The sequence below is a fragment of the Nerophis lumbriciformis genome, linkage group LG03 (genome assembly GCF_033978685.3).
Source record: "Nerophis lumbriciformis linkage group LG03, RoL_Nlum_v2.1, whole genome shotgun sequence".
In the NCBI taxonomy this organism is placed as follows: Eukaryota; Metazoa; Chordata; class Actinopteri; order Syngnathiformes; family Syngnathidae; genus Nerophis; species Nerophis lumbriciformis.
The window spans coordinates 63,388,215-63,405,000 of record NC_084550.2 but is presented as its reverse complement, the minus strand read 5'-3'; the positions used below and the strand labels follow the sequence as shown (position 1 = coordinate 63,405,000).

The 16,786-nt window shown below is 39.7% G+C and overlaps 1 protein-coding gene across 7 annotated transcripts in view; it reads right to left on the bottom strand.

The window, feature by feature from the left end:
* The window catches only part of LOC133588513 (uncharacterized), a 62,716-nt gene extending 47,748 nt beyond the window's left edge, over positions 1–14,968 (bottom strand). For 2 of the 7 annotated variants that reach the window (XR_012049314.1, XM_061941111.2), the window contains exons 1-3: positions 14,760–14,968; positions 14,400–14,470; positions 7,307–7,391 (exon numbers count right to left, since the gene is read on the bottom strand). Coding sequence is in view for 6 of the 7 variants with exons in the window: in XM_061941111.2 (XP_061797095.1) it covers positions 7,307–7,391; positions 14,400–14,470; positions 14,760–14,872 (269 nt within the window). In the remaining variant the exon portion in view is untranslated. The remainder of the gene's footprint in view (positions 1–7,306; positions 7,392–14,399; positions 14,471–14,759) is intronic. The other 5 variants (XM_072912222.1, XM_072912220.1, XM_061941119.2 and 2 more) reach the window with 5 other exon arrangements.
* Between the last annotated feature and the right edge of the window lie 1,818 nt (positions 14,969–16,786).

Sequence of the window (16,786 nt, the reverse complement as noted above, 5' to 3'; positions counted from 1 at the left end):
GCACTCCCCACAGGACTTCCCGAGGGACACGGTCGAATGCCTTCGCCAAGTCCACAAAACACATGTAGACTGGTTGGGCAAACTCCCATGCACCCTCAAGGACCCTGCCGCGAGTATAGGAAGGGCATCCGGTGTAAATAATAGGCCAATCAAAACTGGGGCCTGCTGGGAGAAGCTAAACAACTACAAAAGCCTTCTATATGCAATTTAATTTAGTTAAAATGTGTTTATTTTAAGTAAACACAACTAAGGATGATGTTCGTTAAGAAATTATCGAGTTCGAGCCCATTATCAAATCCTCTTATCGAACCGATTCCTTATCGAATCCAGATAGGTTGTTGTGTGTGCACTGAGTTCCAAAAGCCATAGAGGTTATATGACTGGGCCGGCACGCTGTTTATATGGAGGAAAAGCGGACGTGACTGAGGACAGCATGCGGGCGTGACTGAGGACAGCATGCAGCCGTTATAGCAGACCTGGGCATTCTGCTGCCCGCGGGCCACATCCGGCCCTTTGTACGTCCCTGTCCGGCCCGTGTGAGGCCAATCATAAATTACAAAATACATTTAAAAAAGTATCTATCTCGAGTGTGCAATACAACGGTGCTGCTTTTGTTTTGAAAAGCGTTATTTGTATTACTTCCGTGTGGACGTATGCTCGTGCGCGATTGTGAGTGAATGTGAACAGCGGCAATCATAAATTACAAAATAAATATAAAAAAACATCTATGTGGTGCGTGCAATACAACTGTGCTGCTTTTATTTTGAAAAGTGTTATTTATGGGCGTATGTCCGGGTGTGAGTGAAGGTGCACAGCGACAAGTGAGACGCTAAAAAAATTAAAAGTTGATGATAGGGATGTCCCGATCCAGGTTTTTGCACTTCCGATCCGATACCGATATTGTTTTTGCACTTCCGATCCGATACCGATACTGACCGATACCGATACTGACCGATAATGGCCTATCCGAGCATGTATTAAAGTTTAAAGTTATTTAGCCTACTTAGTTGTCAGAATCATGTTGATAAGGGTTTTAGTACTCTTGATAACAACTAGCCAGCTGAATTAGGGGAGTTTGAATAATACACAATGGTTGGTAACAAGAAACTGACCTGTTTATTCAAGGATAAACACAAAATAGACAAAATTATACATGACAAACAGAAATGGCATCATTGAAACAAGGGCTGGGCGATATGGCCTTTTTTTAATATTGCGATATTTTAAGGCCATATTGCGATACACGATATATATCTCGATATTTTGCCTCAGCCTTGAATGAACACTTGATGCATATAATCACAGCAGTATGATGATTCTATGTGTTTTGATTGATTGATTGAGACTTTTATTAGTAGGTTGCACAGTGAAGTACATATTCCGTACAATTGACCACTAAATGGTAACACCCCAATAAGTTTTTCAACTTGTTTAAGTCGGGGTCCACTTAAATTGATTCATGATACAGATATATACTATCAGATATATACTATCATCATAATACAGTCATCACACAAGATAATCACATTGAATTATTTACATTATTTATAATCCAGGTGTGGAGGGGGGCGCCGGATGTAAGTGTCAAAAAGACAGCTAAAAGAGTTTGATATGAGAATAAATCTAAAGTTAAAATATAGGGTAGAAATGCACCCATTTGCAAGAAATGTCTTGATTTTCAAAATTTTCTTTCAAGGCTTGCATGTCTACATTAAAACATTCTTCTTCATACTGCATTAATATATGCTACTTTTAAACTTTCATGCAGAGAAGGAAATCACAACTAAAAAAAAATCACTATTTTTTTCATATGGTGTTGATGTGGAAATTTTAGCCTCTGCATTTCGATGGTGTGGACGTGTGGCACCGAATGGAGATAAGCGTCTCGACAGACGTCACAATATTTGAACAATGATGACGAAAACTGTTTTCTCTGTCGTGTCCGTGTGTCGAAAATTGTTATGCGCTTATTTTTTTATTTGATTTTGTGCGTGGCATATAATTGCTATGCGCAGAGAACGTTTGAGCAGTGCGCAATTGCACAAGCGCGCACCTTAGAGAGAACGTTGGTCACACGGCTGCGCTAGCATCACAGCTAACGTTAGCCATGCTGCTACCTCTCTGCTGGGAGAGGACGTATACGTATGTGACGTATGACGTGACAGTATGTGACGTGTGTAAGAAGGTGCGCTTGCTGTCTGTGAGAGGGAGACACAGGAAAGAGTGAGAAGAGCCTGTGTGTAATGCCAGCAGCTAAAAGCAACTGCGTGAGAATCCACAGACCTGTGGATATGTGGAAGGTGTGCTGGAAAATGCGGAACGGAAATTAGGGAGCAGCAGAAAAGTGGAATGTACTATTTAAATAGGTGCGTTGGAAAACACGGAGCGGAGTTTTGTTTTTTTAACTGGATCGGCATTTTCCCATGCCTTGCCGATAAGCATTTTTTTGCAAATATCGGCGGCCGATCCGATCCAAATATCGGATCGGGACATACCTAGTTGATGAGGAATCGCGTGTTTTTAACAAGACACGGACTGCCAAGTATTTCTTTACAGAAATTAAAGGTAAAGCCGTGTGCTTAATTTGTGGTACACATGTTGCTGTGTTTAAAGAATATAGTGTAACGACCTGCTGAAGTTGATGTTGTGTTCTTGAGTTGCGGAAATGAGGAGTGAGGATAGACGTGCGTGTGGAAGGAACGAGATAAGTTGAACTGTGTTAGTATAGGTTGCTCAATAAAAGTTTAAAAAGAGCGTCAGACTTGGTGTGCACTTCTTCTGGACGCTACAATTGGTGTCAGAAGTAAAACTTTGCGCATACTGCCGCTGCTTGTGTGAATCCCGGACGTGAGCTCGCCGCAAAGAGAGAGAGAGGGTGGAAGGAGAGAGGCAGCGTCGACAGGTGCAGCGCACGCTGCTTGGCATGGGGGAATTCCGCCCTCAATGAAGACTCCCAGGTTTGATGGCAAGGCGAACTGGGAGGCATTTCATCCCACTTCTGACACCAATTGTAGCGTCCAGAAGAAGTGCACACCAAGTCTGACGCTCTTTTTAAACTTTTATTGAGCAACCTATACTAACACCATACTTGCCAACCTTGAGACCTCCGATTTCGGGAGGTCGGGGGTGGGGGGGTGTGGTCGGGGGTGGGGCGTGGTTGGGGGCGTGGTTAAGATATATATATAAGAAATACTTGACTTTCAGTGAATTCTAGCTATATAAATAAAAAAATGGGTTGTACTTGTATAGCGCTTTTCTACCTTCAAGGTACTCAAAGCGCTTTGACACTACTTCCACATTTACCCATTCACACACACATTCACACACTGATGGAGGGAGCTGCCATGCAAGGCGCTAACCAGCACCCATCAGGAGCAAGGGTGAAGTGTCTTGCTCAGGACACAACGGACATGACGAGGTTGGTACTAGGTGGGGATTGAACCAGGGACGCCATTCTTCCACTGCGCCACGCCGTATATATATATATATTTTTAATTACACATATATATATATGTATATATATATATATATATATATATATATATATATATATATATAAATTTAAAGAAATACTTGAATTTCAGTGTTCATTTATTTACACATATAGACACACACATAACACTCATCTACTCATTGTTGAGTTAAGGGTTGAATTGTCCATCCTTGTTCTATTCTCGGTCACTATTTCAGAACACACACATTATACAAATATACATTATAAAATCAATAAGAAAACGGGAGCTCTAATTTGGGAGTCTGAATTAGGATCAGAAGTTCCTATATAAACATTGCGCACTCACATCGCCTTTTTGTATTGATTACTGCAACTGTGCACTGGATTCATTCACAAATACAAACTACAACTCACAAACACTTTAGAGTTAGGCTCCACCATCAGAATGTGTACTTAAACTTATAAAGATCACATGGATATTATTCAGTGAGTTGATTCACCAAAACTAACCTGTTATACAGGAGGAAAAAGCACACAGGACGTTTCAATTGTTCACAGACTGGTCGCGCTCATCAGAATGACAAGACACTTCCGGTCTGCAGGTGATAGCATTCAATTGGGAAGAAACGCCCTACTGCCCCCTACTGACCAATGTGAATACTGATAAATGTGTAATGACAGCTCCAAAAACGAATTCAAACCACAAAATAAAATAAATAAATCAACACAAAAATGTGACACATTATGGGTGGGTCACATATGCATGTACAGTAAATGGCAGTATTGTCCTGTTTAAAAGTGTCACAACATTGCTGTTTACGGCAGACGAACTGCTTTACGGTAGACGAAAACGTGACTGCTGTTGTTGTGTGTTGTTACCGCGCTGGGAGGACGTTAATGAAACTGCCTAACAATAAACCCACATAAGAAACCAAGAACTCGCCCTCGATCATTAGCTGTTTATACTGTGGGGAAGCGGACGTGTGAACAGGCTGTCAACACGTCACTCAGGTCCGCATGGAGCTGGAGGCCACGCCCCCTCCAGCTCCACCTGAATTTCGGGAGATTTTCGGGAGAAAATTTGTCCCGGGAGGTTTTCGGGAGAGGCGCTGAATTTCGGGAGTCTCCCGGAAAATCCGGGAGGGTTGGCAAGTATGACTAACACAGCTCAACTTATCTTGTTCTTTCCACACGCACGTCTATCCTCACTCCTCATTTCCGCAACAGCAACGCTTCCTCCTTCCTCGCCAATCACCTTACAGGCGTGATACGTTCACAACAAAGAGGATGCAGGATAAAGTGACAGAAATTGAAATGTTTGCATTGTAATATACATCAGAAAGTGTTGTGTAAGAAAGTGTTGAAAATAAAACCATCAAAAGCCATCTGCTTTTGTATAAAGATAAGTTGGGTTAAATGAAAATATTATTATTATTATTATTATTTATCTTACGGTGTATCAAAAAAAATTTGAGCAAAATTTAATTGAAATATTGTCGGTGTGGCCCTCCAGCAGTGCTCGGGTTGCTCATGCGGCCCCCGGTAAAAATTAATTGCCCACCCCTGCGTTATAGGGTGAAGGTTTCAGGTGAGAGAGGACGCTAAAGGCACGCCCCCAGTGAGCATATAGTGCTGCTATGTGCGTTGTAAATAAAAAAATTTGCCGACAAACACATCACCAACATGGACGAGGTGCCGCTCACTTTCCACATTCCGGTGAAGCACACTGTGGAGAAGAAGGGGACCAGCACGGTAGCCAATCCATACGCACAACGGGGCAAGAGAAGTCAGCTTTTACTGTTGTGCTAGCTTGCCAAGCTAATGGACAACAAGACTGACTTTGAAAATGAGGAGAGGGAATCTGGCGTGTTTGATGGAGAACTTGCCCAGCTGTTCATTTCGGACACAGAAGATGAAGACTTTGATGGATTTGTGGATGAGGATTGATGAAAAAATAAATGTGAGTACATTGATAAATACTTCAATTAAATACAACCCAACTCAGCTTTGCTCCTGCTGCCTTTTTAAAACAGCAAGCTAGCGTATTTTTAACCATGCCTGCGCAGAAAAATACGCTGCGCCTTATTTATGCCTTAAATATAGAAATAGCACCCGTAAATGACACGGCGCGTTTTAATACGGTGCGCCCTATGGTCGCGAAAATACGGCATATTGCTTCGATAACGGGAACCGGTTCTCAAAAAGGGATTCGAATCCATGGAATCGGTTCTTTTCTTATCGAACAATCGGGAGAACCGGTTTCGAACATCATCCCTAAACACAACTGTCTATATCAGGGGTGCTCATTACGTCGATCGCGAGCTACCGGTCGATCGTGGAGGGTGTGTCAGTCGATCACCAGCCAGTGTAAAAAAATAGTCCTAAAAATGAGCGATCATAAATCTTCACTATGACGTCACTTTCGTCACTTGATTGACATTCACGGCACCCGAGGGTCTTCTGAGATGACGCTGGCTGCTGCCAGCTCATTAAAATTACCGACTGGAAGGCGAGAAACACTTTATTTCAACAGACTCCGGCGCCGTACCTGTCGTCAAAACTCCAAAGACCGACTGCACAGTTGCACAATAAAAGCTCTGCTTCATCCTGCCTGCGCTAACAAAATAAGAGTCTCAGAAAGCTGGCGTGCACAAGCTAGCAAGCTACGGAGTTTGCCGACAATGTATTTCTTGTAAAGTGTATACAAAGGAGTACGGAAGCTGGACAAATAAGATGTCAAAAACCAACCACTTTCATGTGGTATTGGACAGAAAGGAGGACTTTTTTTCTCCATTCGAAAATGCGGACGTTATCAGCAACACTGTCTGATTCCAATCAATGCAAGTCATCAGAATCAGGTAATACACCAACTTATATTCTTGTTTTCATGAAAGAAAGGAATCTATATGTGTTAAACATGCTTGTATTATCATTAAACACTTTTAACTTATTAACAATATTAACTATATGTGTTAAACATGCTTGTATTATCTTTAAACACCTTTAACTTATTAACAATATTAACTATATGTGTTAAACATGCTTGTATTATCATTAAACACCTTTAACTTGTTAACAATATTAACTATATGTGTTAAACATGCTTGTATTATCTTTAACCACCTTTAAGTTGTTAACAATATTAACTATATGTGTTAAACATGCTTGTATTATCTTTAAACACCTTTAACTTGTTAACAATATTAACTATATGTGTTAAACATGCTTGTATTATCATTAAACACCTTTAACTTGTTAACAATATTAACTCTGTGTTAAACATGCTTGTATTATCGTTAAACACCTTTAACTTATTAACAATATTAACTACATGTGTTAAACATGCTTGTATTATCATTAAATACCTTTAACTTGTTAACAATATTAACTATGTGTTAAACATGCTTGTATTATCTTTAACCACCTTTAACTTATTAACAATATTAACTATATGTGTTAAACATGCTTGTATTATAATTAAACACCTTTAACTTGTTAACAATATTAACTATATGTGTTAAACATGCTTGTATTATCATTAAACACCTTTAACTTGTTAACAATATTAACTATATGTATTAAACATACTTGTATTATCATTAAACACCTTTAATTTATTAACAATATTAACTATATGTGTTAAACATGCTTGTATTATCATTAAACACCTTTAACTTGTTAACAAAAACATATATTTCATAAATAAGTAAATATAAATTATATATATGAATGAGGTAGATCCCCACGACTTGATCAATTGAAAAGTAACTCGCCTGCAGAAAAAGTGTGAGCACCCCTGGTCTATATAATCCACATACAGTATGTATTGTATAGATATACATTTCTACATACCTGCTATTCTCTTGGAAATCAACTTCAGGATTTTTACCGTCTGCTGGTTGGAACGAAGACTTCCATTTCTCAACAGAGGCTCGTGCTAAACAGAAATAACGAAGAACACGTTATCTTAACTGATTGGACATTAACGTTGTTTTTTCATTCATATTTATCCATTTTTCAGAGCGATATTAAGACGACAAAATAAGACTTACAAATGTTTTTATTTGGGATTGGGATTGTAGCAAATTGGCTAAATGTGACAAAAACATATCACAAGCGAAATATTGGCTAGTTTAGATCAGCTATTCTATGGAAAAACCTGAATTTTACAAATAAAGATATGGGATGTAAGGGGGAAAAAGTCAAACTGACGTAAAAAAAAGAGGAAAATTGGCACAAAGTGCTGCTACGCAAGTCCCCAAATTTGGGGGGAAAATCAAGACTACATTTTCTGTAAATGGGAGCATTTCTACACAATATTTTATGTAACACACATTTTTTTAGTAGATAATTTATCAACATCATGTCAAATTCTATAACAAAAATCTCAGAAAACATTTCCCATTTGGCAACTCTATCCTGTAGCCACACCCCCCTGGGCTAATATACAGTACTTCCAGAGTTGTGACCTCTGCTGGACTCTAGAAAGAGGTTCCGCAGCCTCCGAAGCAGAACCTCCAGGTTCTGTAACACCTTCTTCCCATCATAATAAAATTATCCCTACAGTCAAATATGGTGGAGGTTCACTGATGTTTTGGGGTTGCTTTGCTGCTTCTGGTACCGGATGCCTTGACTGTGTGCATGGCATCATGAAATTGGAGGAGTACCAAAGAATTTTGGGGCATAATGTAGGGCCCAGTGCCAGAAAGCTGGCTCTCCGTCAGAGGTCATGGGTTTTCCAGCAGGACAACGACCCAAAGCATACTTCAAAAAGCACACAAAATGGCTTAAGACAAAGCGCTGGAGAGCTCTGAAGTGGCCATCAACAAGTATAGATCTAAATCCTATAGAAAATATGTGGAGAGTTCTAAAAAAAAATAGCAATATGTAAGAAACTAGGTTACAGGAAGCCATTGATTTCAGTTATTTTTTCCAAAGGGTGTGCTACAAAATATTAAGTTGAGGGTGCCAACAATTTTGTCCAGTCCATTTTTGGAGTTCTGTGTAAAATAATATCGTAGTTGCCTTTTTTGTGTGTGTTGTTCCAATGCAAACAAAAGAAATAAACATGTGAATACCAAAGCATTTGTAATTTCAACAATTTTCTGGGAGAAGTGGTGCATGGCCAGTATTTTTGGCCATGATTGTATATATTTTTAAAAAGGCCGCAAACCAATGAGTCAATTGGGGCTCCTCTATATTGCCCTCTAAATAACCATCCAACCATTTTTTTGATTAGCACTTACCAAAACTGCTACATGGTTATTCGTGTTGTACTAAAGCTGGATCTGTTTAACACACAGCTTGTAAAACTTGTAGCTCATCCTTTTTATATTCAGGCTCAAAAATAGAAGGTTCTGAATCTTCTTTCTTTTTCCAGATATATATGATACAGTACATACAAACTCCAAAACCAGTGAAGTTGGCACGTTGCGTAAATCGTAAATAAAAACAAAAATTAAATAATAATAAATAAGTCTATTTAATAATAATTAAATAGACTGCAAAAACAGGATACTTAACGTTCAAACTGGAAAACTTTATTTTTTGCAAATATTAGCTCATTTGGAATTTGATGCCTGCAACATGTTTCAAAAAAGCTGGCACAAGTGGCAAACAAGACCGATAAAGTTGAGGGATGCTCATCAAACACTTATTTGGAACATCCCACAGGTGAACAGGATAATTGGGAACAGGTGGGTGCCATGAATGGGTATAAAATCACCTTGCATGAACCAAAGAGGAAAACAAACATCCGGATTATAGGCGCAAAGTTCAAAAGCCAGCATCTGTGATGGTATGGGGGTGTATTGATGGTATGGGGGTGTATTAGTGCCCAAGGCTTGGGTAACATACACATATGTGAAGGCACCATTAATGCTGAGAGGTACATACAGGTTTTGGAGCAACATATGTTGCCATCCAAGCAACGTTATCATGCTTATTTCAGCAAGACAATGCCAAGCCACGTGTTACAACAGCGTGGCTTCATAGTAAGACCTGTCTCCCATTAAAAATGTGTGCTGCAATATGAAGCCTAAAATGCCAAAACAGGGCCCCCTGGACTGTTGAACAACTTAAGCTGTACATCAAGCAAGAATGGGAAATAATTCCACCTGAAATGCTTCAAAAATTGGTCTCCTCAGTTCCCAAACGTTTACTGAGTGTTGTTAAAAGGAAAGGCCATGTAACACAATGGTAAAAATGCCCCTGTGCCTACTTGTTTGCAATGTGTTGCTGCCATTAAATTCTAAGTTAATGATAATTTGCAAAACAAAAAAAAGTTTCTCAGTTCGAATAATAAATATCTTGTCTTTGCAGTCTATTCAATTGAATATAAGGTGAAAAGGATTTGCAAATCCTTGTATTCTGTTTTCATTTACGAATTATACAACGTGCCAACTTGAATGGTTTTGGGTTTTGTACATGAAATCATGTATAGATGATAATAGCTTGAATATAGAGGCAACTCGCTTTTTTGCATTATACTAGTACTTTAAAAATACTGTGCTTCAGCTTGTGTACATGTTGTGTTGCCAAGTTAAAAGACCCAGACATACACTATATTGCCAAAAGTATTTTGCCACCCATCCAAATGATCAGAATCAGGTGTCCTAATCACTTGGCCCGGCCACAGGTCTATAAAACCCAGCTCTTAGGCATGGAGACTGTTTCTACAAACATTTGTGAAAGAATGGGCCTGCTCTCAGGAGCTCAGTGATTTCCAGCGTGGAACTGTCATAGGATGCCACCTGTGCAACAAATCCAGTCGTGAAATTTCCTCGCTCCTAAATATTCCAAAGTCAACTGTCGACTTTATTATAAGAAAATGGAAGAGTTTGGGAACAACAGCAACTCAGCCACAGAGTGGTAGGCCACGTAAACTGACAGAGAGGGGTCAGCGGATGCTGAAGTGCATAGTGCAAACACTTTCTGCACAGTCAGTTGCTATAGAGCAGTGATTTTCAACCTTTTTGGAGCCAAGGCACATTTTTTGTGTTGACAAAATCCGGAGGCACACCACCAACAGAAATCATTAAACAACGAAACTCAGTTGACAGTAAAAAGTCGTTGTCGCAATTGTTGGATATGAATTTAAACCATAACCAACCATGCATCAATATAGCTCTTGTCTCAAAGTAGGTGTACTGTCACCACCTGTCACATCACGCCGTGACTTATTTGGAGTTTTTTGCTGTTTTCCTGTGTGTAGTGTTTTAGTTCTTGTCTTGCGCTCCAATTTTGGTGGCTTTTTCTCTTTTTTTGGTATTTTCCTGGCGCAGTTTCATGTCTTCCTTTGAGCGATATTTCCCGCATCTACTTTGTTTTTATCCTTCTTCGTGGGGACTTTGTCGATTGTCATGTCATGTTCGGATGTTACATTGTGGACGCCGTCTTTGCTCCACAGTAAGTCTTTGCTGTCGTCCAGCATTCTGTTTTTGTTTACTTTGTAGCCAGTTCAGTTTTAGTTTTGTTCTGCATAGCCTTCCCTAAGCTTCAATGCCTTTTCTTAAGGGCATTCACCTTTTGTTTATTTTTGGTTTAAGCATTAGACACCCTTTTACCTCCACGCTGCCTCCCGCTGTTTCCGACATCTACAAAGCAATTAGCTACCTGCTGCCACCTACTGATATGGAAGAGTATTACACGGTTACTCTGCCGAGCTCTAGACAGCACCGACACTCAACAACAACACATCATTTACAGACTATAATTACTGGTTTGCAAAAAATATTTTTTACCCCAAATAGGTAAAATTAGATAATCTCCCACGGCACAAAAGTGTGCCGCGGCACAGTGGTTGAAAAACACTGCTATAGAGCTCCAAACTTCATGTGACCTTCCAATTAGCCCACGTGCAGTACACAGTGAGCTTCATGGAAAGGGTTTCCATGGCTGAGCAGCTGCACCAAGTCCAATGCACCAAGTCCAATGCAAAGCGTCGGATTCAGTGGTGTAACGCACGTCGCCACTAGAGCAGTGGAGACGCGTTCTCTGGAGTGATGAATCACGCTTTTCGGTACAGAACGGTACATTTCGGACTGCAGTGGGCCGAGTGTGAAATTTGGTGGAGGGATTATGGTGTGGGGTCGTTTTTCAGGAGTTGGGCTTGGCCCCTTAGTTACAGTGAAAGGAACTTTGAATTCTCCAGGATACCAAAACATTTTGGACAATTCCTTGCTCCCAAACTTGTGGGAACAGTTTGGAGCGGGGCCCTACCTCTTCCATGACTGTGCACCAGTGTACAAAGCAAGGTCCATAAAGACATGGATGACAGAGCCTGGTGCGGATGAACTTGACTGTCCTGCACAGAGTCCTGACCTCAACCCGATAGAACAGTGGTTCTCAAATGGGGGTACGCGTACCCCTGGGGGTACTTGAAGGTATGCCAAGGGGTACGTGAAATTTTTTTTTAATGTTCTAAAAATAGCAACAATTCAAAAATCCTTTATAAATATATTTATTGAATAATACTTCAACAAAATATGAATGTAAGTTCATAAACTGAACATGAAATCAAGTAGGCTATTCCATTCATTACAATGCAATATTCAGTGTTGACAGCTAGATTTTTTGTAGACATGTTCCATAAATATTGATGTTAAAGATTTCTTTTTTTTTGAAGAAATGTTTAGAGTTAAGTTCATCAATCCAGATGGATCTCTATTACAATCCCCAAAGAGGGCACTTTAAGTTGATGATTACTTCTATGTGTAGAAATCTTTATTTATAATTGAATCACTTGTTTATTTTTCAACAAGTTTTTAGTTATTTTGATCTTTTTTTCCAAATAGTTCAAGAAAAACCACTACAAATGAGCAATATTTTGCACTGTAATACAATTTAATAAATCAGAAACTGATGACATAGTGCTGTATTTTAATTCTTTATCTCTTTTTTTCAACCAAAAATGCTTTGCTCTGATTAGGGGGTACTTGAATTAAAAAAATGTTCACAGGGGGTACATCACTGAAAAAAGGTTGAGAACCACTGCGATAGAACACCTTTGGGATGAATTAGAACGGAGACTGAGAGCCAGGCCTTCTCGACCAACATCAGTGTGTGACCACACTAATGCGCTTTTGGAAGAATGGTCGAAAATTCCTATAAACACACTCCGCAACCTTGTGGACAGCCTTCGCAGAAGAGTTGAATGTGGACCGGCATCATATTGAACCCTATGGGTTAGGAATGGGATGGCACTTCTAGTTCATATGTGAGTCAAGGCAGGTGGCCAAATACTTTTGGCAATATAGTGTACAAGAGCTCCTCATTTCAACCGCCCTTGGTCTTATACATTCACTCAGGAGTTATTTACCTTTATTACTATAATTGTGTTATATCACATCTTCACCCCTAGAGGGTTCGTTAGCACCCCGAAAAAGGTTCCGTTTTACGCCAACTTAAAGTGAAGTGAAGTGAAGTGAATTATATTTATATAGCGCTTTTTCTCAAGTGACTCAAAGCGCTTTACATAGTGAAACCCAATATCTAAGTTACATTTAAACCAGTGTGGGTGGCACTGGGAGCAGGTGGGTAAAGTGTCTTGCCCAAGGACACAACGGCAGTGACTAGGATGGCGGAAGCGGGGATCGAACCTGCAACCCTCAAGTTGATGGCACGGCCGCTCTACCAACCGAGCTATACCGTCCCAAAAGGCCTACTGAAACCCACTACTACCGACCACGCAGTCTGATAGTTTATATATCAATGATGAAATCTTAACATTGCAACACATGCCAATACGGCCGGGTTAGCTTACTAAAGTGCAATTTTAAATTTTGCGCGAAATATCCTGCTGAAAACGTCTCGGTATGATGATGTCTGTGCGTGACGTCATGGATTGTAGAGGACATTTTGGGACAGCATGGTGGCCAGCTATTAAGTCGTCTGTTTTCATCGCAAAATTCCACAGTATTCTGGACATCTGTGTTGGTGAATCTTTTGCAATGTGTTCAATGAACAATGGAGACAGCAAAGAAAAAAGCTGTAGGTGGGAAGCGGTGTATTGCGGCCGACTGCAGCAACACAAACACAGCCGGTGTTTCATTGTTTACATTCCCGGAAGATGACAGTCAAGCTTTACCATTGGCCTGTGGAGAACTGGGACAACAGAGACTCTTACCAGGAGGACTTTGAGTTGGATGCGCAGACACGGTACCGTGAGTACGCATGCAGCTGCGGCTTCCAAACATTTGATCGCTTGCCCGTACGTGCGTGCCACTATGTGCATGTCACGTACGTAACTTTGGGGACTTTGGGGAAATATATGTGCTGTATGAACTTTGGGGAGGTGAACAGTACTTTGGGCTGTGGGATTGAGTGTGTTGTGCAGGTGTTTGAGTTGTATTGGCGGGTTATATGGACGGGAGGGGGGAGGTGTTTGTTATGCGGGATTAATTTGTGGCATATTAAATATAAGCCTGGTTGTGTTGTGGCTAATAGAGTATATATATGGCTTGTGTTTATTTACTGTTTTAGTCATTCCCTGCTGAATATCATGTCCCACCCGGCTCTCACAGCATCTTCCCTATCTGAATCGCTCCCACTGCCCTCTAGACCTTCACGCTCACTTTCCTCATCCACAAATCTTTCATCCTTGCTCAAATTAATGGGGAAAACGTCGCTTTCTCGGTCCGAATCGCTCTCGCTGCTGGTGGCCATGATTGTAAACAATGTGCAGATGTGAGAAGCTCCACAACCTGTGACGTCACACTACTCGTCTGCTACTTCCGGTACAGGCAAGGCTTATTTTATCATCGACCAAAAGTTGCGAACTTTATCGTCGATGTTCTCTACTAAATCCTTTCAGCAAAAATATGGCAATATCGCGAAATAATCAAGTATGACACATAGAATGGACCTGCTATCCCCGTTTAAATAAGAAAATCGCATTTCAGTAGGCCTTTAACCCACAGTATTTACGTCGTGGACAAACCGTTACCTGCGTTTCTCCCAGCAGCTGCAATGTGTACCGCACCTTCTTTCAAGTCGAGAGGCACTCTGTCAAGAAAACTACACATTATAGTCATGAATTAAAAAAAACAATAAAATGTCACAACAACAGCTATGACGTCACAATGCGTTGGGATATTCACGGTGGGTGTCGTTTCATCAACAGTTTCAAGCTAGCGAAGATAAGTAGCGTTAGCCGCGAAGCTACAAACACAAGCACTTCAGTGATCTGGTCACATTACATAAGACACAAGTACGAGTTAGTGAGGAAAAGTGGTATTATTTAAAATATGGCCGAAAAAACGTAGGTTAATAGTAACTGGATAATGGTCCGACGGTACATAATTACCTGTGAGACAGTTCCTCTTTGCGTTGTCCGACTCGAACAACCTCTGTGGTTCCTGTTTGAAGTCCTACTCGAACAACCTTTGTGGTTCCTCTTTCGTGCGCTTGCCGATTCATCGTTAATTAACCTTACAGTGCAGCTACAAAATAAGGGGGAGAAAATCAAGTGGACCACACGACGGAAGCGTGAACCCTGGGTTGCAACCACGTGACTACAGCCACTTCCGGATTTGACTTGAGCGGTAAAGTATTCAATATGGCGTTCGTTTGTTTACCTTTTTTCATGTCTCCTCTCTCCTGCTGAACGTAAATACAGCAGGCAGTTGTAACCAGATGTTAAAACAAAATTAACTCCTAAAGATTTATGTCGGTAGAGGATTTTCAGTCCGTGTTTACTTAAATACAGTGCATCCGTAAGGTATTCAAAGCGTTTCAGTTTTTCCACATTTTGTTGTTACAGCCTTATTCCAAAATGAAATAAATTAATTTTAGTCCTAAAAATTCTACAGATAATACCCCATAATGACAGTGTGAACATTTTCTTTAGTTTTCCAAATGTGTTAGAACAGTGGTTCTTAACATTGTTGGAGGTACCGAACCCCACCAGTTTCATATGCGCTTTCACCGAACCCTTCTTTAGTGAAAAATAAAATGTTTGTTTTTTTTCAAATTCAAGACAAAGTTATGTTTTTAGTAACACTTTAGTATGCGGAACATATTCTAAGTAACAAATACTTAATTTAGAGTTATTTGGACACTAAGGGAACATATTCTAAGTGATAAGGACTTAATTTAGAGTTATTTGGTTAGGGTCAGGGTTAGAGGGTTAGGGTTATAATAAGGCCATGCCGAATAAGGCATTAATACATACTTGCCAACCCTCCCGAATTTTCCGGGAGACTCACGAAATTCAGCGCTTCTCCCGAAAACCTCCCGGGACAAACATTCTCCCGAAAATCTCCCGATTTTCAGCCGGAGCTGGAGGCCACGCCCCCTCCAGCTCCATGCAGACCTGAGTGAGGACAGCCTTTTTTCACCACGTAGGACAACAGGGTGACAAGAAATAAATCATCCAGACTAGAGATACATTGTATTATTATGTTTATTTTACCTAAAAATAAATATATTTATTAATTTAAAAAAAAAAACTAAATACATTTTTACTATATTTTGCTAAAAACATCAAAATTAATCGTATTTTTCTGACTCATTACATCCAGGCATTAGAATTATACATTAAAATAAACATATTTGAAATAATTAATTTTAAATTATCATAATTCATTTAAAATGACAATATTTAATTATTAAAATAATTGCTTGTTTATCAACAACTTTAGCATTTTATTCATTACATTTTGAAGCTCTCAGAAGCCAAGTTGTTATATTCCTTAATATTTATTTATGCAAGTTTGAAGTATCAATTATCTAAACACAGTTTTGTTTGCATATTTTCAGGATGTATATATATATATATATATATATATATATATATATATATATATATATATATATATATATATATATATATATATATATATATATATATATATATGAATGAAATACTTGACTTGGTGAATTCTAGCTGTCAATATACTCCTCCCCTCTTAACCACGCCCTGCCCCACCCCCGACCACGCCCCCAACCCCCACCTCCCGAAATCGGAGGTCTCAAGGTTGGCAAGTATGCATTAATAAGTACTTAATAATGACTAGTTAAGAGCCAATATGTTACTAATTTGTATGTTAATAAGCAACTAATTAATGGTGAGTATGTTTCCCATACTAAAGCGTTCCCATTTTTTTTTTGCTGGAGCATAAAATGAACCGTGCATGAACATCACCTTGTTCAAAGAACAAAACCAACACAGTGCATAAACTCACAACAAATTACACACCTGCAAATAAGTCAGCTGTTGCTGTTTCCGTAATACGCCGATAGGGAAAAGTTTGCATTTACACTTTGAGTCAGGTGTGTTTTGACCTTCGCCGAACCTCTGAGGCCGACTCACAGAACCCTTAGGGTTCGATC